The 23,336-nt window shown below is 40.7% G+C and overlaps 1 protein-coding gene across 1 annotated transcript in view; it reads left to right on the plus strand.

The window, feature by feature from the left end:
* The window catches only part of MCM8 (minichromosome maintenance 8 homologous recombination repair factor), a 59,818-nt gene that overhangs the window by 34,767 nt on the left and 1,715 nt on the right, over positions 1-23,336 (plus strand). The window contains exons 10-18 of the mRNA XM_063443999.1: positions 373-571; positions 1,194-1,224; positions 1,761-1,901; positions 3,565-3,706; positions 4,172-4,367; positions 6,195-6,414; positions 11,356-11,565; positions 12,513-12,589; positions 15,591-15,780. Of these exons, the coding sequence (XP_063300069.1) occupies positions 373-571; positions 1,194-1,224; positions 1,761-1,901; positions 3,565-3,706; positions 4,172-4,367; positions 6,195-6,414; positions 11,356-11,565; positions 12,513-12,589; positions 15,591-15,780 (1,406 nt within the window). The remainder of the gene's footprint in view (positions 1-372; positions 572-1,193; positions 1,225-1,760; positions 1,902-3,564; positions 3,707-4,171; positions 4,368-6,194; positions 6,415-11,355; positions 11,566-12,512; positions 12,590-15,590; positions 15,781-23,336) is intronic.

Genomic DNA, 23,336 nt, shown 5'->3' on the forward strand with positions numbered 1-23,336 from the left:
GTTTATTCCAGTATACTTACCATCTTACTTTCTATACCCGACATGATATATTTTCTATCTAATATATGCATGCTGATGCCTTTTGTCATTCTGTCTTACTCTGTAATCAAAACAAAACCAAAAATCTTTGCCAAAATCTGCAATTCTTGGTTGATGATCCACAATTACCAGTTAGTGAATAATCCATTAACATTAACTATTTAATATCATCCACAAAGAACTACATTTAACAGCATTCATATTATGTTCATATATGTTACATTGGAGACAGTTTTGTTTCTTTGGGTTGAAAAAGACCCTTGTCGAGTTGATATGTATGTTTGTTAAAGCAAAAGTAATATGGTCTATTTAACATAACATCTTCTTTTCCAGGGGGTTATAAAAATAAAAACAATAAATGCATGTTCTTGTTGTACATCGAGGCAAATTCCGTCAGTAACAGCAAAGGTCAGAAAAGCAAGGATACAGAAGACGGTGTGAGTCACAGGGCATCTATGGATTTCTCATTGAAAGATCTCTATGCAATCCAAGAAATACAAGCTCAGGAAAATCTTCTAAAGTTAATAGTCAAGTGAGTAGAGATCTACTGTCACTGCCTCAATGACATAACTGTGAACTAGCACATTAATATTTCATGTTCTATCAATAGACTCAATGCTCCGTGCCAATATCAAGCTGTATTTTAGGGTATCATTACTCAGCGCTGTTGTAATAGCATACATTTGTCCCCTGCAGTTAAATGTGTTTTGTTATATGAATACTAAAAATACAGTTTGTTACTTGGAATGTCAGGTGAAAGGGTTTGTGAATGTGTTTAGTTTTGAGGAATATCTCACTTTGGACCTGCAGGTTTTTTTTTTTACTACAATTCCCATGACATAATTCTGACTGACTGAGAATTCTGGGAAATATAGTCCGAGAATTGCTACAGGTCTGGGTTTAGAATGACTTTTTTAGAATGACTTTTTCTTTTTAACAGGGTTATCCACTAAAGTGAAATTTCACATTTTAGTCTAAAGTAGCCAATCTGGAAGCATGGCTGAAGTACAGAATGTTTCCATTTAGTCTTTTCTGGCCTTAAATTTAAAATTCACTTTGAAGTCTCTCTGTTGTGTATAACTGTGTAAGTCTTTTGAAGTATTTTTCACAGATCATTAGCGCATTTTTTTAATGTTGTTTTTAAAAATTTTCAGCTCCCTTTGCCCTACGATATATGGACATGAGGTGAGTGACGATATTTGTCAGTATAAAGTATTGCATGCCAGTTGTTTGAGTTTTGTGGTCATTTTGATGTGTATATGTGTAATGTGTGTTTTAATTAAACAAATACACTGTACAGGAGATGGTTATACTTTTACGAGGACTACTTGTGCTGATGTGATCGAAGAATAATGGTATAATTTCTTTGCTGATCTCATAGGAAGCTTACATTATTCCTGTTTGGAGACGAGACATCACTAGGCCTCCAATTTACCAAAAAAAAAAACATAGTGCTAACCACCATTTTCTGATTATTATTTTTTTTTGGGGGGGGGGGGGGGGTTATTTTATCAATAAATAATACACCAATTAAATAGTTTCATGCTAAAATCATATCCTGTTAATAAATTAATGTCTCACCGAGATATTCAAACTGGATAGGAACGTTTGGATTTCTATTTTTCGTGCAGTTCCATGTGGGGAGTCACAGATGTATGCAAATCAGAATGCTTCGTGCTGACAGGTTTCCTGTTATTCAAACTAGTGATTTTCATTTACAGATTGTGAAAGCAGGGCTGTCACTGGCACTGTTTGGAGGCTGCCAAAAATACGTGGATGACAAAAACAGGATTCCTGTTAGAGGAGATCCCCATATTCTTGTGGTTGGAGATCCTGGTTTGGGAAAAAGCCAAATGTTGCAAGTATGAATTCCCTTCTTGCTACTGTAATCTGATATTTGTTTATGTTTATTTGTCTGTAATGGTAAAACTTGATTAAAGGAAGATCAGAATGTATGCGATGACAGCACATTCGGGCCCACAAAACATTTTCACACAATAGTTATCTCTAGGATAACATTTTACTTCTTAAAGGGACACTATAGTCACCTGAACAACTACAGCTTAATTTCAGAGAAAATACAGTGTTTACATTGATTGATTTATAGGAATACCTCCAGTGGCCGTCACTCAGATGGCCACCAGAGGGACTTCCTATCATGTAGGGCCCTAAAAAGGCCTTGCACACGTCAGACGTACTAAAATACGTCTGACGTGTGCAGGAGAGAGAAGGCACTGTGTGCGCGCCTTCTCTATCCTGCCTGTCAGCAGAGGAGAGGGGGCGGGCAAAGACCGCGAGCTGAGCTGTCAGTCAGCTCGCGGCCGCGCACACCGCGTGCATGAATGCCGCCCTCTGAAGTATGTGCGCATGTGCAGCGAAGCCGCGCATGCACACAAGGGAGCAATGACTCTTCCAAATGGAAGTGTCTGATTGCTCGCGCCCGCCTATTTCGTCATTTTGACAAAATAGGTTGCGCGGCTTCACGAGGCTCCCGGTGCTGGAACCAGGTGAGTAAAATCCTCTGCCTGGAGAGTCTCTTTAAACGTTCTGCTGTGTAACAGAAGAACATGGAATCACAAATTTTGAAAATTCCTAGGGGAATCCTTACCTAATTTCTTAAACAGACATGACATTTAAAGCAAAACAGTCGTCATTTTTATGAGATTACATAAATAAAGAGTGTATTATTTTGCAATTCATACTTATCAATAAATACCACTTTCCAGTCCTGATTTTAAATCCCTAAACCTGGTAGGTACCAGATTGTCTCGCCTGCTACTAGTCTAAAGATCTGTAATTAGGCTACCATTATGTAAATGTGTGTTAAAATATTCTCTACACAATTAACTATTTTTTAGTCAATAAACTAGCTGCAAGGATGAGAATCTTCTCTTTTAATTGAACAACAAGATAATTATTTGTCCTATTCCACAAGGGAGAGGATCCTTGTCATACTTTACAAGGCACATCACTGCTCCACATACAATGATCTGTGATACTGGGCCATTTTCATTATGAGCTGCACCTTTAAATGTATTTTATGGTTTTGGGCTCTGAGTTTTGTCTGGCCATTATTCGTTCTTTCATACTATCTTTTTCATTAAATGCATTTAGAGTTTGTGCATTGTTTACAGACCAAAAAAATAACACAACACTATATCCAGAGGGTTGCTAGACGAAATTGAAGCAGCAGGGACATGTCAATACATCAGCCATGAACAAATAATTCTCCAGACGAAGGATATCATTTGCAAAAATGTTTACATCTCACCCATGTACAGTTGCTAAAAAAGATGCTTAGAACAAAAAGGAGGTTGCCGGGTAAACTCCATAACCCAGCCAGACAGGGCTGTTGGTTTTTAATCGATGTGTTTCCTTTCACACATTGGATGTTTGAAGCACAGATAAAGTGTTCCAATGTATGTGATACAAACGTTTGAAAAGTAGAAGCACTTTCATTTCACAAAGTGTTCAATATGTCAAAATGAAAGGTTTTGTGTTAATTCCCCTTTGACTTGCTTACAGGCCGTGTGTAATGTTGCTCCTCGTGGTGTCTATGTTTGCGGAAATACCACCACATCCTCCGGCTTGACTGTGACATTATCCAGAGATAGCGCAACTGGAGATTTTGGTTTAGAAGCAGGAGCACTCGTTCTTGGAGATCAAGGTTGGGGAAATCTGTTTTGCAAAACATTTAAATCGCTACCAGTATTAAACGTCGTCATGAATTCACTGTCCTGTGCTCACTGTTTTATCCTGTACGCAATGTTTTATCTGAACACTGCATCTATTCTGTATAGTTTACATAGGGTTAGGTAAATACTGATTGGTCCATGTCACTCCTGCGACCCCAAAACACGCGGGAATGAGATTGCCAGAGTGACACGGATAATGGGGGACTGGAAGGGACGCAGCACCTTTGATATGTTTATGGACACGCTTCATGAGCGAGCAGCGTCCACAACAGCCTCGCTACAAATGGAAACTGTGCCATTTCTAAGAAACCCTCTTTGTGGGACAATTAGATGGATGATTCCATTGGTTTCTATGGTGATTGCTCCACATTCAGCACTTCTAGATTGTATATCTCTTTATACTTCTCAATGCTTTATGTCTCTTTTTTTTCTTGCAGGGATATGTGGAATAGATGAGTTTGATAAGATGGGTAATCAGCACCAGGCTCTACTGGAAGCTATGGAACAACAAAGCATTAGTCTTGCCAAGGCAGGTATTGTGTGCAGTTTGCCAGCCAGGACGTCCATCATAGCAGCCGCAAATCCTGTGGGAGGACACTATAATAAAGGCAAGACCGTGTCGGAGAATTTAAAGTGAGTTTTCACTGAATCCACTGCCAATTAAAAATGATGGGGGGCGGATTATTAATTTACTTAGCTCATTTCAATTAACTGCATGCTGAAACAGACTCGAGAGTTGTCTAATATTCTTTTTTTGATCCACGCAACACAGAATGTAAGCAATTGAGCTGTTACATGTTATAAACACATAATAAGGGAATCCCCTCAAAGCTAAACAGGAAAACTACCAGGTCACCTAAGTATCATGGGAAATGAAGTCAGATGAAGTGTCAAAGACTACTAACATTGTTTTGAACGGCATCTCTTTTTAAAGGGACAATCAAAGCGTACATTAAACTGCACCTGTCCATGTATTAATCTATTATGAAAAGAGAAAACACACCACTTTGCATGTCTATTGCTTGCTACATATATCCATGCTGTATAGATCTTTTAGCTAGTTGCGATCCTGTCATTATTTTAGCAATAAAGTTTAGTTTTTTTACTAACCACACGGAAGCTGATCTTTGTTAGTCAGACTGATCCTGTCACTACCATGCAGGGAGTGAAGCAGGGAAGCCTATAGAGACTGTCTGTGTGAGCCAAGGTGCACGTACATGGCTGAAGGATCCTTGCGTCAGGGCCTACAATTTATAGTCCTATGCTACTAGTCAAGTCTCAAAAGTTACTCACCACTACAAGCCATATCATACCCACCAGGGAAAAGTTGTACTTGCCAGGGCTAAATTTTCTGTTGCCAATGGCTAGTGGAAATTTCTAGCCTTGCTGTCCTATACTAAAGGTTGTTTTTTAACGTGCTTAAGTAAAGGAATACTCCAGCACTGGATTATAAAGTAAAAGAGCAGGCTTATCATGATACATTGGGATGTGAAACTTATCCCTTGCTTCATTTACAGAACCCATTGTGAGTGCATAAACCAGACTAAACATGCTGTTAGTGACACCTAGTGGTTAATATAATACTAGCATTCAACATGTGAAACAAGAATCTATGTTTAGCGTAATAGATACAGGTGTTGAAATTATTTTACAGTGCTTTCAAGTCTGCTTCACCCCACGTGTTTTCCTGATGTGGATTAACATATTCAATCAGATTTTGATGTGTATTATATATACTGTTTAATCAGATTTTGATGTATATTATGTATACTGTGTGTGTGCACACAGTATTTTGTCTCATTTTGTGTGGACATATCCTTTTTTAAAATTTTCGTATTGTTTCAATTGTGCATTTAAAGAGATCGCAGTGCTTCACACTGAGCTCTGTAGATCACTTTTAAAATATATACATAAAGTTGTGGGCCATGTCTTATTTTACCGTTACTGTGTGAATTTAGAGCGGATTGGAAGATGTTATTCATATTGTCTCATATTTCCTTTTTTTGGTCCATGCTTAATATTTGCATTCTAACTGTATTTAGATTGTATAAAAGGACACGGCTTTGAATTGGAATCGGTACATTTATTTTCTCGTTTTATTTTTTTCTTTATTTAACTCTCTTTGCATTTAGCCTGTATACGTAGATTTGTTGATATACCTTCGTTTTCTATGAAATTTAAGTCTTGCTTTTTATAAAGGAAAATTGTAATGATTTCTCTTTAAAATAAGAACATACATAAGACAGGATGTGCACTAAAAAGAGGTATTCACTTACAAAAAAAGCACACACAGCAAGGCTGTTACATGTATTCCTTTATTTTTATTAATAATAAAACATTAAAACCATTTACCATTTCCAGTAATATTCTTTGTGCTGTCACTGTCGCACATGTTAATATGAAATGATTGCTTGTTATCAAAAAACAGTGAGAAAACCTCTAACATTGCTGTCATTACAGAATGGGTAGTGCTTTACTGTCACGGTTTGATTTGGTGTTTATCCTTCTCGATACTCCAAATGAAGACCATGATCAATTGCTTTCGGAGCATGTAATGGCCATGAGGGCCGGATCTAAAGAAGTCTTACGCAGTGCAACTGTTACACGTGAAGAAACCCAAGAATCCAATACTTCTATCTTAGAAATGCCCTCGGAGAGACCTTTAAGGGAGAGATTAAAGGTATATATTTCCCCCCCTTATTTTTTTTTTATTTTTATTTTTTTAATTCTTTATTTTGGTGCGTTTTCAGTTTAACATAAACAAGTCCGGCCACAACAGCCAGGACTGGCACTGTATCAGTAATGCAGGATAATAATGTTAGATATTGGTTAGAAGTCAAGGCATCAGAATAAACATTTCGCACATTTTTTTATTATTTGTGAGGTGTTAGCTCCCGGTGGGATGGAGGGGATGATATGTATGGTTTCCTCAGTGTAGGTTTTCCTCCCTCTAGTCCGGGTTGGGTAGTATACTATGTTTTAGAGGGTTCGTGGAGGCTAAGTGTTAGTATACTGGGTATTCATGAGTGGGTTGAAGTTCGTACATGAGGTTACCAGTAGGTTATGTTGTAGTTGTGTGTTAGATCATGAGAGCGCTGATAAGGGAAGCGTGTGGGTAACCAAGGTGTGAGTGGTGTTAACCTGAGGTTTGTTTCGGTTACCCTAATGGGTAGATACCCCTAACCAATGGGGCAACGGGGGGGGAGGGGATCGTTGACTCGGGGTCCCAGGTGTGTTCGACTCGGGGAGCAGAAGATGTGGTTGCCACTTCTGTAAGGCCCAGCTTGTGGAGTATTTCAGGTGCTTCTGATTCAGTTGTGAGCTTGTGGTTCGTCCCATTGTGTGTGATTAGTAGGGATCTTGGCGTGCCCCATCGGTACGTTATCCCCGCTGAACGCAGGCAGCTGGTGAGGGGCTGCAGTGATTTACGCCATTGAAGTGTAGTTTTAGTGAGGTCTTGGTAAAAGGTTAGTTGTGATTCTTCGAACGGTAATGGGGTTTTTCCCCTCACTGCTGCCATAATCTGGACCTTTTCTTGTGGTGTACAGCATCAGAGGATTATGTCACCGGTGATTGGGGCTGCCGTTTTAGTGATGAGTCGGTACAGTCCATTTATAGTGAATTTCTTGGCTAGCGTTGGTGGTAATAGAGAGGCAATTAGCCATCTTATATAGTGAGGTAATTCCTCTGCGTCGATCTCAGCGAGGACCCCGCGGATTTTAAGGTGGTTGCGGCGGTGCCTATCTTCTTGTGCAGTCATTTGAAGTGACATGGCCTGCTGTGTAGTTTTTAAGTGGACCATTGCTGTTTTCAGTTCAGCTACTTCATTGTGAAGCTTCCCAATGTCCCCTTCAGTGTGTGTTGTCCTGTCATTGAGCTGCTGCATATTAGATTTTATGGAGGCCATGTCTGCAGTTAGGAGCTTCTGTATTTCCAGCAGTGTATTCTGCATGTTGTGAAGATCCTGCTTAGTGGCAGGGGCTGTGCCTCCAGGGATATCCCCAGTCATGGAGTTTGGATCCCCTTGTGTTGCTGGGATTGCGTTGTGTGTCTGGTTTGGTAAGTCAGGGGACGTGTGGGTGTCAGGGCCGCTGGCGGCCGCCATTTTGGATGGTACCTGTCGCTGCAGGAGAGTGCCGATATCCCGCTGGTCCATTGCTGAGGCGGATTAGGGTCTCTGGGAGCGGCGCCCCATTGCTGGGAAGGGGCTGTGGGAAGTTGCAGGGGGGTAAGTGGGGATGTCCCCTGCTTTGTGCGCGCCCGTTCCGCCGAAGAGTTCCTCGAGGTCGGCGAGCGTCGGTGCGTAGTAGGCCCCGGTTCTTCGTTTCGGCTTGGTCTGCCTATTTGAAAGGCATCTGTCGATGCCGCAGGATGTCACAGACCCGTACCTGCTGCAGTCAGGGTTGGATAGGGTCTTTTTATGGGCGATATTCGTGTGATTTTAGACCCCGGGAAGGAGCTCCCAGGAATGGCGTCTAGCCCGTCTCGCTGTCAGGCTCCGCCCCCCTCCCCCACTTATTTTAGCCGAACATATCCTATTGCTGTCATTGATAATTCTTTATTTCCTTTAAATATTACAAATAATGCTTTGTGTGTAGGATTTAAAAAAAAATAAAAATATTCTTTATTTTTGTAGTGCGTAAATTTGTAAAAGTCGCTTGTGAGGTACCCCAAAGGCAATCCTCTAGCGCATTTCAAACAGTAGGGCATAGAGGTACTTGTTAAATCTAGCACATATTTTATACATATATATGAATAAGTCGAGTGATAAACATTATATATTATCCTTGCTTAATCTCTTCTATAGCATACAATAACTTAACGATCAGGCTAGGACGAGGCAGTATGGAACTGGGATAAACAGGGCTAAACACTCTCTTCCTAATGTCTGGCTACACATGGTGATGCAGTTAATGTAGTTTTAAGCGTGCTATGCTAGATGAAAGTTGAATAAAGTCATATTAAATCACAAGTATAGGCAGGCTAGTTCCACATGTCCAGGCTGAAAACACTTGTAAGTTAACTCAGAGAGGTTAGCCGGGCATGGTGGTTAAAGTACAGTTAAGTGTCGCTATCAGCATTACAGGAGTAAGGAGCCACTAGGGTCACTGTCACAATTCTGCAGTACAAAGAAATGTAACTGAATGTAGAACACAGAAATGTAAGCTAAATAAGACCATAGCTCATGTTGGGGAGAAGATTCTTAGAGGTGCTGTCTAGTGGCCACCAGGGTTAGGGAGGCTCATTTTGTATAAGGGTACCTACTGCGAGGTGAGTAATATGAGCTATAGGTCGTTACTAACTGTGACATTGTCCCTTGGGGTGCATATTGTATAGGCTAGAGTCCAGCACCACTCGCCTTTTAGGACGTCCCCTTCAGCCTATGCCCACCGGGTGTATAAAATTGTCCAGCTTGGGGGAGTCCTGCCAGGTGGCGGCACGCTTGCTCGGTGAGGTAATGGTGGCTTTGCTATTGCGGCAGGGCAGTTGCCCCCTCCGTGCTTTCTCTCCGGTTGACGGTAGGCAGGCTCTCCGCCGGTTTCGTCCGTCGATCCCCGACCTGCTGCAGTGTGATTAATGTCGCTGTGGGCCCTGCCAGTACCTCCATGTTGGGAAGCGCTTTGCAGATCGACTGATGCTGGGAGCGCTGGACGGTGGGCAGGTCGGATACTCGGGTGGGTCCTGCTCTGGAGCGTGTGGGCGTGTGTACCGTCGTTTGAGCGACTTTGCGACGTCTCTCGCCATTCTGCTCAAAGGCTTCGATGCTGTCGGGAGGCTGTTCTGGGGCCACATGGGGCATTTCCCCGCAGGCAGCGCCAGACTGCCGGGCGGATCCATGCCCCAACTGCTTTCACCACCAGTTTGAAGGGCTGTCTCTTGGCCTTACACACTTCGTCCAAAGGTAAGCGCAGAGCTGGTCGAAGAGCACCCGTGTGCGTTTGGGTGGTTTGGAAATCGTGTGCCTTGTTCTGTGCTGCGTCTGCGCCGCCATCTTAGCTGGTACCTGGTGGTCTCGTTTGGACAGGGATTGTGTCGCCTGGGCAGTTAGATATACGGGCTATTTGTCCCCTACGAGGACCGGGGGGCGGGGGGGTAGCAGGGCTGTGGGGTGCTCTCGCTTGGGAGCTTGTCCTGTGCCGGGAGATCGGACGCTTCCCCCGGGCCCCACATTTGCAAAGTGCGGATCCGTATAACCTACGAAGGCATTGATAGACAGTGAGAGGTGGGGGTAAATTATTATGTTCCTTTTTAAGTTTGAATAAATATTTTTATTTTAATTTAAAGGAATGAATGCACAGCAAACACACATGTTATACATCCTTCAGGATCACTTTAATTTATAATAATTCCTATGGCCACCTTTACATATTGCTGGGGTTATATAAACTAGTTAATGTCAGGGTGGCGGTCCGGTGCCCGGGACCCAGACACTGTCCGGACGGCGGTGTGAGGACCGGGACCCAGTATGCCTGATGTTCAGAGTAGGAGTCACAGTGTGGAGGTGGATTAGCAGGGTCTGGTGCAGGGTAACCGCACGCCCCCTGGTGTTGAGCACCAGCGTTTGTGCAGCCACATACCAGAACCCTGATTGAGCTTCAGCGGATCCCAGGAACTGCAGACCTCCCAGGAGCTGAATAGGGAGGCTCTGCAGCAAGATTGTATCCAGTACAGAAACATTTTTTTTTTATATATCACCATAAGAATTTCTGCAAGTAAGATATAACTATATGTAAAAATACAAATTACAAAAATATATACATTATATACATTACTTTATTCTTTTCTATTGTTCCTGGATTCTGTAAATAAAATTACCGCTTTATCCTTGCTATCTACTACCTAGACATTCCAGATTTACATTTTTGGTTGGGGAAGGTTGCTTTGCAGTTAAAAGGTTAAAGTGAGCCATTAAAAGTGTAAGAAAAAAATGTACAATATGTCCTCAGTTTATTTCTTTACTGTATTCAGGTGATCAGTGTTTCCACAATAGTTGGATTGCCTCTATGGAATCGATCTAAGGCCTTAAGTCACGTAAATACCAAATGCTGTTTATCTACATTTGCTAATTGGATTTCAATTCACTGACAAAGTTTAGTCCCGTTGTCCTTGTTTTGACCATGATATATTTAGGCAAACCAATAACTTACAGTACAGACAGTAAGAAGGATTATTTACTGTCAAATGAAATTCCCTTGTTAAACTTACCAGACCCATGACAGCTTAAATATTATTTGCCAGCACAACAAATACAGATCTTGAGCCAGTTAAGGCATCACAATGAAAAATTAAGAATAGCATGTTGATGCATTTCCCAAACCCCCAGTAAAGCATTTCTTGGAAAGTTTTGAAATTGGCTGTATCCCTTTTATGACTGAGACAATAAAGTCTGTTTAACAGGTTAACTTGGCATTGAACTTGACATGAGTTTAAGCCAAAGTACTATACCTGCATTTAACCTCATTGATCACTATAATTCCAAAGAGAAAATTCCATTAGAAAATAGTTCATGATTCCTTTATGATGAAGAAATAACTTATAGGTTTACTCCATGTATCTAATACTTCATTTTTGTTAAGTGCCTTTCTTTTATTTACTGAGTAACCATTTGGTTTTTTTTTAGCTCCGTCCTGGTGAGCATTTCGATGCCCTCCCACACCAGCTACTAAGGAAATATGTAGGATATGCTCGCCAATATGTTCATCCGCAATTGTCACCTGATGCAGCTCAGATACTCCAGAACTTTTACCTTGAACTGAGAAAACAGAATCAAGGCATAGATGGCACTCCCATTACTACAAGACAATTAGAGTCTTTAATCAGACTGACCGAGGTATGGGATAAAAAAACTGTTGTGTTGTTTTTTCTTTAATAATGCCCACTGTGATGGTTATGATGCCAGATCTACCCTGGTGCCCTTCCCCAGTAATAGTGGCAAACTGTTGCCAAGATTTTCGGTCTTACCTGGGTCTCGCTGGGCGCCAGGTCTCCTTAAAGCAGGATTAACGACATCAGGTTGTGCAGCTCTGCCGATATTGCCGCTTATTCATTGACTGACTATAGACGCTGGCTTTTGACCCTACAGCAGGTGGGATGTCGCTAGGAGATTCCTCCTAGGAATTTCTCTTTAAGGGGAGCTACCTTTTTTCCTAGTGAGCGAAAGGGGGGGACAGGGACGGTGTGGGAACAGGGAGTGAATTGCATGGAGGAGTAGACATGCTTATCTCTGATATAAAAAAGCAGTAATAAGGTTAAAAAACCCAAAATGGTTTTGTTGACTCATTTGCATTTAACTACTACTCTGTTCATGCGCTAGTTTTATCTGTGAATTGTGGCGCTTTTTAATTTATTAAATATTGATTAAAAAACTGCATATTATGTGGGTTGAGGTGTTTCTCCCCCTCACCTCTCCAATTATATAGTTGTTATAGAGATTAGTTATTGATTAGTGACTATAATAGTGGCACATATTTACCTTGTTCCTTCCTGCGTGTTTTGAGCTAACTCTCCTTAAATACTCACACGCCCTGATCTCACCTGTCCTATACCAGCATCACCATAGAAAATCATTTCATCGGAAGAGGTAGCTATGTTAGTTAGGTCAAGGTAGAAGATTTCCACAAGACAGGCATCTAGGGAAGTTACCAGGTCAATTTTACTAAAGTTTAACAGTTACATTTCACCATATTGCTTTTCAAAGTGTTTGTTTATACATGCGTCCATGTGTATATGATGTTTATATTGTATAATTGGTAATCCACTTGTTTCTTTTGTTAAAAGGCACGTGCAAGATTAGAATTAAAGGAAGAGGCTACTAAAGAGTTTGCAGAAGATGTTGTTCAAATAATGAAACACAGGTGATTTATGATGTTTAAACAAATACAGCAAAATTGGATATAATATGGATTTACCTGCGCTGTTCTTGGACCCAAATTTATATTATGATGGTTAGAGTTTGATATTTTAGGTGCAAACAAAGCTTTGATGCGCATATTTTGTGTATTCTGCAGTTTTGTGGTTTTTTTTTTGTGAGTTTGTTTATTTATAACCGTTTAATATGTAAATGGATTTGTTCAAGTCGGTGTGCCCATGTAAGAATGTATTATTTCTGTGTCTGTGAATGAATGTAGCATATGAATATTAGTTATGCTATATGTATATTGTACTTTATTTCATAAACATTTATGTTTTATAAAGAGGAAATATGATAAATAAATATGTTCTAATTCATTCAAATGTTCTAAGAAACAACCACAAATAATATGACAGAAAGAGCATTAACTTCTAAATAGAGAGTGTACCACCTGAATTAATGCATTTATCTGCCTATAAAAAAAACCAAAATGACTCATTACATTTGCATTTTTTTTTTTTTTTTTTAATTCTTTATTTTTGGTGCAGATTTGCATGTAACATACGTGTACACTTTTACACCATGGTCATATACAGTGGATAACATCACATGTAACATTATGGCTTAGTAGTTATGTCGGGTTAGTGTAGTGCACATTTTTATGGGTATGGTGGTCTATTGGGTTGTAACGAATTGGTCGCTGTTAGGGGTAGTTGACCCCCCCCTACGTGTAGTGTTGCGGGGGTTGTGTGCCAGTGATGTTTGCTAGATCAAGGTCATTTAGGTTTAGGTAAGGGGGGAGTTGGCTTTGCTATTGCGTTGCCTTCACCTGGTGGGGGGGGGCTATGATTCCTATTAGTGTCTACGTTATCTTCCGGGTAGGATGTCACTAACCTTCTCACGAAGTGTGGCAATTCTTCTAGGAGTATTGTCTCTGCTATTCCTCGTACCTTTATGTTTTTTCTCCTTCCCCTGCCATCCAATATGTGTATTTGTCTGTTCGTTTCGGCCTGTGTATCTTGCAGGGGTTGCACCCTGTCGCTCAGTGCTTGAAGTCCCTTTTGTAGGTCTGTCACGTTTCCCTCAGTTGTCTGTGTACGCCTTTTAACGGCCTGTACCTCCGTCGTGAGGGCTGCCAGGTCCGCCTCCCACATCGCCCTAAGATTGTTTTGTAGGCCGATGAGCATGTCTTAGGAGTTCCCGTTTTGTTGCCGGGGCTTCTGTCACGGGTGGGTATGGGGTCTCTCTGTGTGCCGGTGTTGGACTTCGGCGTGAGATCCCGCCGTCGGCTCCTGAGGTCGAGGGCTCTTGGGAGAGTGAGGCTTCTCGCAGTACCGTCGTGGGTGTTGCGTGTTGCAGCATCTGGCATATGTCTTACTGCGTTCCGGTGGTAGTCGCGGGTGTCTTTTGGTTTCTCCTGCCCATATTGCCTACCAGCAGGTTTAGGAAGTCTGGTTCGTCCCAGTCTGGGAGGCTTCCATATGCGGAGGGTTGTCTGCTGGCGTGGTAGGCCTTGGAGCCTCGGCTCTGTCTTTTTTTCCCCGGGGAGAGGAAAAAAGGTATTGGCGGGTTCAGGGTGATGTGCTGCTGCGATATCTGCCCTTTATTCGGCTGGGTGTGCAGTGATGCCGGTGATATTTAGTGGATTTTATTTTTTGCATTCGGAGCTATGTAATATGTCGTCTATTCAATTGCGCTGCTAGGCTCCGCCCCCACATTTGCATATTTTATCTCAATTATTCAAAATATCTTCATTATTAAAAATGTTAGTATTTAAATTCTGCACAGCCACTGATTTAACAATAAAGTGGCTGAACTTCACTTTAATGGAGTATTTACTGACTCTTTACAGCCACACATATTCAGTAAATCCACATTTATGTGAACTGGCGCCAGCTGTGGCATGCACAATTTACAAGATTTTATTCACTTGATAAAAATTTGTTGGATCCAATTATTGCGATATCCAAGTTTGCTCATACACTTAGAATGGAAAGTAGAAAATGTTACAAATTTGTTTAAAAGGAACCTACAGTCCTGAAAATAACAATCGTTATTTCGGGACTATAGGGTCCCTTATAGCTTTGTGAGCATCCTGCACCCCCTTATACTCTGTAAAATGTAAGTTCAATAAAGCTTACTCACTTCCTTTCCAACACCAGGACGCCTCCGCTGAAGCCTAGAGCTCCTCCTTCTGTAATGTCTGCATCCAATGTGACATCACCCTCGATATCCTCCAATCCATTGTTTTAACATAGAGAAGAAATGAATTGGAACAAAGCATGCACCGTGCTCCTCCAATCAAATGCTGCTATCAGCAACATTTGATTCCAGGACGAGTTTCAGTAGGTTCTGGAGGAGGAATGTAACCTTGCAATTTCTAGAAATGAGATTGATTTTAGTGATGGATTGTGGGTAAATTTGATTGGCAACTGAAGTCTCTACTTTTCCATATATATGTTATGAAATCTTCAGCACTCAGGAAAAAGGGGAGACAAAACAGATTCAGACACAGGGTAGTATGTAGAAGCAGACTTTATACAGTTTATTTTTGACAGAACCACAAGATACCCTAACAGCAACTTTAAATGTCTCAACTTTTCCTTTTCAAAGTGAGGGAAGCGTGTGTTGTTTTTTGCAGTTTACTTTAGCTGTTTAAAGTATTCAGTTAATAATGCTTTCTGTATAGTAGCAATCTGAAAACAATGCAAAATATAAACTCAAAAAAGGACTATTCACTGTGTTTGTTTCTCCTCCATATTTTAATTGCAATACAAATGTATATATTTGATCATATATAAAAGATATTGCGTGGTAAAATGAGAGAAGTACATTTTGGAGATGATACAGATATTTTTATTCAATACTTAGACTGCTAAATACATTGATGGGATATGACTCATTTTATATCAATACTTTATTGGGGGGTTCTAATTAGATGCTATGTTATGTTTTGGGCCTAGAAATACTATTAATTGTTTTATTTCTATTACTTTTTTTTTTAGCCTTTTGGGAACATACTCTGATGAGTTTGGAAACTTAGACTTCAATCGATCTCAGCATGGCTCAGGAATGAGTAATCGATCGCAGGCGAAGAAATTTGTTTCTGCTCTTAATCGGATTGCAGAAAGAACCTATAACAATCTGTTTGAGTTTCAGCAACTTCGACAAATTGCAAAGGAGTTACAAATACAAGTATGATTCATGTTTTTGGACAGTAATTGTTTTGCATCGGTGAAAGCTGTTCTCACTTTATCCCACTTTCTTTTCATGGACAACTGTGTGAACATATGGTCTGTTGTTACTGAAAAAAAATAAGACAGCAATCACTAGAAATGTATAATCACAAAAGATCCAAGATTAGTCTCTAGACTAGAGCGTGGTTTTTAAGCTGATGTGACAAGGCATAGCGGTATGCCTAAAGCCACCTCCAAGGGTGCCACAAACACATAGGAAGAGATTTATTGCTGACAGTTTTGAGACTTTTTTTGGTGGAATATTCACAGGAAAACTACACATGGTGGAACTTGTAACTTTTAGACCATTCTATCACTCTTCAATAAATACAAACAGATTGCAGACCAAATGTACACAGCCTTTTTAGTTGATTTTGCTAAATCCGGCGTGATGGAGGTGAGGAAGAAACTATGGCTTCAATTTAATAAGCGTTCCAAGTGATTCAATACTGTTAGAAAAATGTAAGTTACCATTAAGGGGACACTCCAGGCACCCAGACCACTTCTGCCCATTGGAGTGGTCTGTGTGCCAACTCCCACTACCCTTAACCCAGCAAGTGTAATTATTGCAGTTTTTTTTATAAACTGCAATAATTACTTTGCAGGGTTAACTCCTCCTCTAGTGGCTGTCTACTAGAACGATTGAAGTTAAGTTTTTCTAGACAGCCACTAGAGGGCACTTCCGTGTCTATAGCACAGGTTTTCTGTGCTAGAGCGTCGCTGGACGTCCTCACGCTGTGTGAGGACCTCCAGTGTCGCTCAATTCCCCATAGGAAAGCATTGAAAAGCATTTTCCATGCTTTCCTATTGTTGGGATATTTATGGGATGATAATGTAAACAGTTGAGAATTGCCCACTATTTCAATTCTCAGATCCCAAAGTTCGTTATCATGTAAGTGAAATGTATTCCATATAAATAAAATCACAATTTGTTATAAAAATAGATACAATTTATTGTGACAAATTAAATAATAATAATAAGTAACATGCGTGACAATAATCAATGAATATTTAGTATAACATCAGTATGCAATACAAATGGCAATACATTCCAATGGTTAACACAGCATAGAATCTACAACATTAGCTGTCAAGACAAGATTTATGACGGTACTTCACAGAGAACGAAAGTGAAACTTACACACACAGAAAAGCTTTCTTTCACACAGCTTGCAGCGTAAGGCCATAAAACTTTAGCTAACAGTTAGAATAACCCTTTCAATGCTGGCTAGACCTCCTAGGTAATTAAGACCTATTCTCATGTAATTTTCAATAAAATATCACCTAAACCTGCTCATTAGTCATTTCCTGGAACCATCCAATAAGAGTAATCTACCATGTTCTATAAGCAGAATTTTAACTTCCCTAAACAGATATTTTATCTTATTTTAGAGCAAATCAATACACCTGGATAAATATCACAATATGCTAACATGTGATATGTCACATTAATACATAATTATTCTAATTCCATCTGCAGAATGGAATGGTTATAACTATATATTTCTTGGTTAACTAAGATTTCTAAATATCAAAATCTGATCGTGATTTATCCAGTCATATATCATGCTATTAGAAAATTTTAATTAATTTAGATTAATTAAATGAAACCAGTATAATTACCAGTTAGGTAGATATTCTCATCATATGAGTAGGTAGTCTCAGGAACTTGTTTGGATTTCTTGCTCTGACTCTGCTTTTCTTTCTTAGCCTGCGATCCTGACTTCTTACGATCGCCTCCACTGCTCACTTCCCCCGACTCTTTGACTTAGCCCCCCTCTTCCCTTTGTCTTAACTTTTTAAAGGGAAAAATTCTCTGTTCGTCACTAGGTGATAGACCAATAGAAAACTGGAGGTGTGGTTACCTTCCAGATAGCAATTTAAGTATTTGGTCTATAGAGGGCAGTCTCGTCCCACTAAACATTCCTATCCAGGAAAGAGTTAACTTTTCCTGGTGACGATTTTGACGTAATTTGGCTTATCTATATGGCTGCCATAATTTTAAGGTTACTTGTCAGTTCAAAGAGTTTCTTCAGTCTTTGTGTCTGCAATTTCTGCTGTAATTTCTAAAATGACAGTTTAAACTTAATTTCAACTTTTACTTTACAATGAGACCTTATACAATATAGAAAGTAAAATTAATTACTAATCTTCTCTGTCACTAATGTCAGGGTTTAGAATTATTTCTATTCCATTAGCATCTAGACAGAGAATCCATCCCCCATTTCATTTCTTATTACTTGGTTTGTTTATACAAAGCATTCCTTAGTTCAGGCTAGTGTTTAGTTACAAAGAGGATAGAAATTTGTGTCTTTGTTAGCTTGAAATCCAAAATGGAGTCTGCTCTGTTCTGAGTGATTCAGGCAATATACACGTTTAATTTCTATCATAGCACAAAATGTCTGCCGATATAAATATCCTGACGCTATGGAGAGCTCTAATGCACGTGCGCGGCATTGCCGCGCATGCGCATTAGGTCTCCTCAGCCGGCGGGCGGCATCAGTCTCGCCCACCGGCGGACGTAAGGAAGGGGAGGAGCGGCGGCGACCCGAAACCACCACTGAGGGACATCGGCGGGGGTCTCAGGTAAGTGACTGAAGGGGTTTTCACCCCTTCTGCAACCAGGGATGGGGGGTGGGAGGGAGAGGGGACAGTTTTTTTTCCTGGCACCGGAGTGTCCCTTTAAAGTCTACGAGAACTTTTGTAGATAAGTAATTTGGAAAGTTCTAACATTATTAAATAGTTTGGACAGTTCTAACAGTATTAAATCGAGGCCCATGTTAGGGCCATTGGTGTGGTAGTTAACTGTGCACTTCCATTCACCAAATATTACTGTTTTTCTAGGAACCAAAAAAAGGGCACTGCTGCCCAGGCTAAATTGTATATATTACAGTTAATGTGACATTTATAAAACTGTTTGAGATCCTCTTCTACAGTGAACTGGCTCTCAGGTGTTTTATGTCACTCTGACTGCTTTAGAAAGACATTGAACCCAGAATACCACTTGTAATAGTAAGAAAATAAAAATAAAGTATAGCAGTGCTACTCACTAAACAATACATTATTTCTGAGATTAGGTGCAGAACGGATATCAAACCTTCTCTCAGTGGCATTGTGATGAAAATTGCAATGCTTATACGCCAGCCATTTGAAGTATTAAAGGGTACAAATGGTCTATTGAATTTTCAGCTTCATAAAACCTCCTCAGTTCTTCCCTGTTCTTTTGAGCTGCACCCATATGACCTTTAGCCAGTAACAAGCCGTTAGATGTTATGTGACTCACACATTGCAGCATTACTGGATTCACAGATACAAGGTGCTTACAATGGGCTAAGCATTTTTTTGAATGAATTGTAAGGCAGTAATAACTCAGGTAGCAAATATTCAGCTTCAATATCCGTCTAAAATCTCATATTCCAAGAAAGTTACACACCAGCCCTTCAAAATCCGAGAAAATCCATAAAACGTGGATGATTAAATTGAGTAACCGTTATTATTCAGCTGAAGAAAAATTTGAAAAACAAAATGTGGAGAACACTCATATACAATGAGTGTGGACCAAATTTGCCTTCAGATATATATACCTCAAAATAGTGAGAGTCACATACAAAGGGAGGGGGGGGGAAAAATTGGGGTAAACCTTTATTGAAAGTTAAAACATGGCCACAGAAAATGGCCACAAAAGTACCAATACACACTAGGACCTAAAAGGTGGGCAAAACGAGTATCATAGAACAGATATTAATGGGGAGCCAAAGGCTCCAAAGTATAAGTTCCTGAATAAAAAACTAGGTTGAAAGGATAGCAAGGAGGGGCAGGAGAGAAAAAACAAAGAATATCAATATAGACACTATAAACCCCTATAATCGAGGTATGTATATAGCACTATATACATGAGAATGTATGAACTTGTCCTGGGGGGTAAAAGGGCTATAGTTCCTGCCGAGGGCAAGTGTGTGGAAAGTGGGATACACAGGAGCGAGAGAAATGCTCCAACAAAGAGAGACACAGGCTAACTACTACACAGCGCAGCTAGTATCCACACCTCTCCCAACTGACACAACCCACACAAAAACGTCTCAGAACTTGCCCTGGGCTAGCTGTCTAACTCACATCAGTGAGTGTCAGAACTAACTGCTACTTCGAGGCAGCCTCAAGATGTCCCTAGCTCCCCAGACAATATAGCATGCAAAAATGTATCGAAATCTCTCCCACCCCTTAGTGGATAAACCACATAACAAGAAATTCCCAATATACAAATTGTTAGCCCATCCAGATAGGAAACATAGAAGTGTAAATAAAGTATAAAAAGTATACACTCAAGCTTAGAAATTAGCGTCGGCTAGAATCATTCCCAGTTAAAGAGTGCAAAGTCTAGGTATGAGCATCGGCTCAATTCAAACGCTCAACGCGCGTTTCGGCGTATCTGCACGCCTTTGTCAAGAGCTGAGGAGTCAGCGGGTTGGTTGCCGGTTTTAAAAGGGAAAAAAATGGAAAAAATGCTCCCATTGGCCGAAAGCCGCCAATCACAGTGCAAGGGGCGTTCCCAAAAAGTGCCCCACGTGGGATCTCTAGCAAGTGCCTTCCCAGTGGCGGAAAAGCCGCCAATCAAAGTGTAAGGGGCGTTACAGGACTACACCACGTCAACCATGTTTCCTCCTCCCCTAGTGCCAGCCACTCCGGGAGAAAAGAGGGAGGGGCGGGGGAGGAGAGACGAAGAGGTCCGATTAAGTCCAGAGTGGGTCCCAATATTATTTATGCTCACATTTAATAGAACAAACCATTAGATTCCCGTTAGACCCGACAAGAGGGGCCATAAGGGGAGTCTCGATGTATAGATAATGGTCCGAGAAGGAACGGACCATAAGTATGCATAGTAGGAAATCTCCCAGACAGTGCTAATCGAGCCGAACCCCCGAAAATTGTATTAATTAACTCCTTAGTGGATTTAGTCTTTTATGATGAGGGCGAACTGGCTCCATATGGTGCCTGGTATCATCGATCTAATGATATATAGAATTGTATACCCAGGTGGGTATCTAATGTATAGTGTGAGCGGTGTTTAGTATATTGTGGAGACCAAAAGGTTTTGATGAATATTCATAAAGATTGCACAACTGTGCAACAGTTTTATGCACACAAATTTCCAAACCCATAGACAACGGATACATAATGTTATTCCCATATTTATTGTTTGTACTTTGGCAAGAAAGTGATGGTGATGATCAGAAAAAAACAGTAGAGAATAAGCCGAAGCTTAAATATTATATTGTCAAAGAACAAATATGGGAAAAGGGAACCAAATACATCCCGGTCAACCATAGTCCCACTGGTTAAGGTGAAAGCGGAAAAAATCCCACCTCCTCCCCAAAAAGAACCAAAAATATGATGTGTACAGAAATTCTTGTGAAAAGACACTAAGATTACATTAGTTTGACGGGTTTTCTATCAAAGCAAGTATATCTGGTAAGGACGTTAGGTAAAATAAACGAGAGAACAAAGGAGAAAGTGAGAAATAATAAATAAAAAAATATAATAAATAAAACATAATAATGTTGAATAGAAATAGGTAAATGAGAATAAGTATAAGTATAGCATATCGTTCAGTGAAATAGTATTGCTGAGAGTAAACATAAACATAACAAGTCATTCAATAAAGTAGGATTTCAGATAAGTAAGATTTCTAATACTGAGTTCAACTAGGAATTTAATCATCATTCCAAAAGATTATTGATGTACAGGGTTAGTTGAAGAGCGCTGCCCAGGAACTTACAGGGTACGGCATTAATGTATTTGGGGAAATGGGCTATCACTAGGTGAATAGATGGGGGAGAAACAGAACGGGGGACTAACTTATTCAGATAAATGGAGAAAAGGAGAAGCCCTCATTAAGCCCCTTGGGGTTTAGGGTCTTCAGTTTAAAAATCCACCTGCATTCCTTCTGGCGCAGGATCTTGTCGAAGTCCCCCCGTCTCTGTTCTCGCCTCACCAGTTCTAGCCCACAAAAACGTATGTCTTTAGATGAACCCCCATGTTTATCTTTAAGATGTCTGGAGATTGGTGTCTCCATACGGTTTTTTGTACATCTTGCATGTTCTTTCATGCGTTCCTTAAAGGGGCGAAAGGTCTTCCCAACATACATTAGTTTACAGCTGCAAGTGAGGAGATAAACTACCCCCATAGAGTTGCAGTTAAAAAAATGCTTGATTTGGAAAGACCGTTTGCCTTCACTATCCTGGACTCTCTTAGAGTCTCTTAGAATCAGTCTACAGGCTACACATCTGCCACATTTGTAGGTACCAACTGGAATCGAACCACTCAACCAAGTGGTCTGGGGGTTTTGTTTGGCCACATAGTGACTGGGAACCAAGATGTCACGTAGGTTTTTCCCCCTACGGGCAGTAATTGTGACCTGCGGTGTCAACACTGATTTTAAATGGGTATCTTTAAGTAGGATGGGCCAGAATTTTTGGAGAGACCCTTTTACTGTGTTCCAGCCAGTATCGAATGTGCCAATCATTCGAATGATTTTAATTGGAGTGGTTTTAGAGTTAGATGATTCTAATAGGAGGTCCTTCCTATTAGTGAGGAGGGCCCTTTTCAAGCATTTGTTTGGGTACCCCTTCTCTTTAAATTGTACTCTAAGGGCTCTAGCTTTAATTTGGAAGTCTTCCAAATCCGAACAATTTCGTCGGAGCCTGAGGTATTGTCCGGTCGGTATCCCTTGTTTAAGGGCTCTCGGATGATGGCTCTCCCACTTGAGGAGGGAGTTAGATGCTGATGGTTTCCTAAATAAAGTAGTTTTGAGGGAACCATCCTCACAGATCGAAATTGTTAAGTCCAGGAAATTAAGAGAGGACCCGCCGAATTCAGCGGTAAACCTAAGGTTATCCTCATTATCATTCAGGAGAGAGACGAATTGGTCAAATTCGGAACTGTCACCTTGCCAGACCAGTAAGATATCGTCAATGTATCTGTACCAGGCTAGGATCCTAGACCTAAATGGTGCAAGTACATCAGAGATTTTTATTTGTTCCTCCCACCAACCAAGGTGGAGGTTGGCGTATGACGGCGCGCACGCCGTGCCCATTGCCGTTCCTCTCACCTGGTGGTAGAACTTTTTGTGGAACAAGAAAAAATTATGCGACAAAATGAACCTCAATAAATTTAAAGTAAATTCCGTGTGTGCCTGATATTCACTCCCCCTCTTTGTGAGGAAGAACTGAACATGTTCAATTCCTCTTTGATGCGGAATGGAGGAATACAGGGCCTCAACATCCAAGCTGCACAGATTGGACGTGGGTGGGATATGGAGGTTCGATAGAAGGTGTAGCGCCTGTTTTGTGTCCCTGATGTGCGAGGGAAGGTGTTCCACAAATGGTCTGAGGATCTGATCAATATACAGGCTCCCATTTTGGGTCAGATTGTCAATCCCATACACTATGGGACGGCCCGGTGGGTCCTCCAGACTTTTGTGGACCTTCGGCAGGCAGTAGAAGGTTGCTATCCTAGGGG

This window comes from Pelobates fuscus, chromosome 2, assembly GCF_036172605.1.
Source record: "Pelobates fuscus isolate aPelFus1 chromosome 2, aPelFus1.pri, whole genome shotgun sequence".
In the NCBI taxonomy this organism is placed as follows: Eukaryota; Metazoa; Chordata; class Amphibia; order Anura; family Pelobatidae; genus Pelobates; species Pelobates fuscus.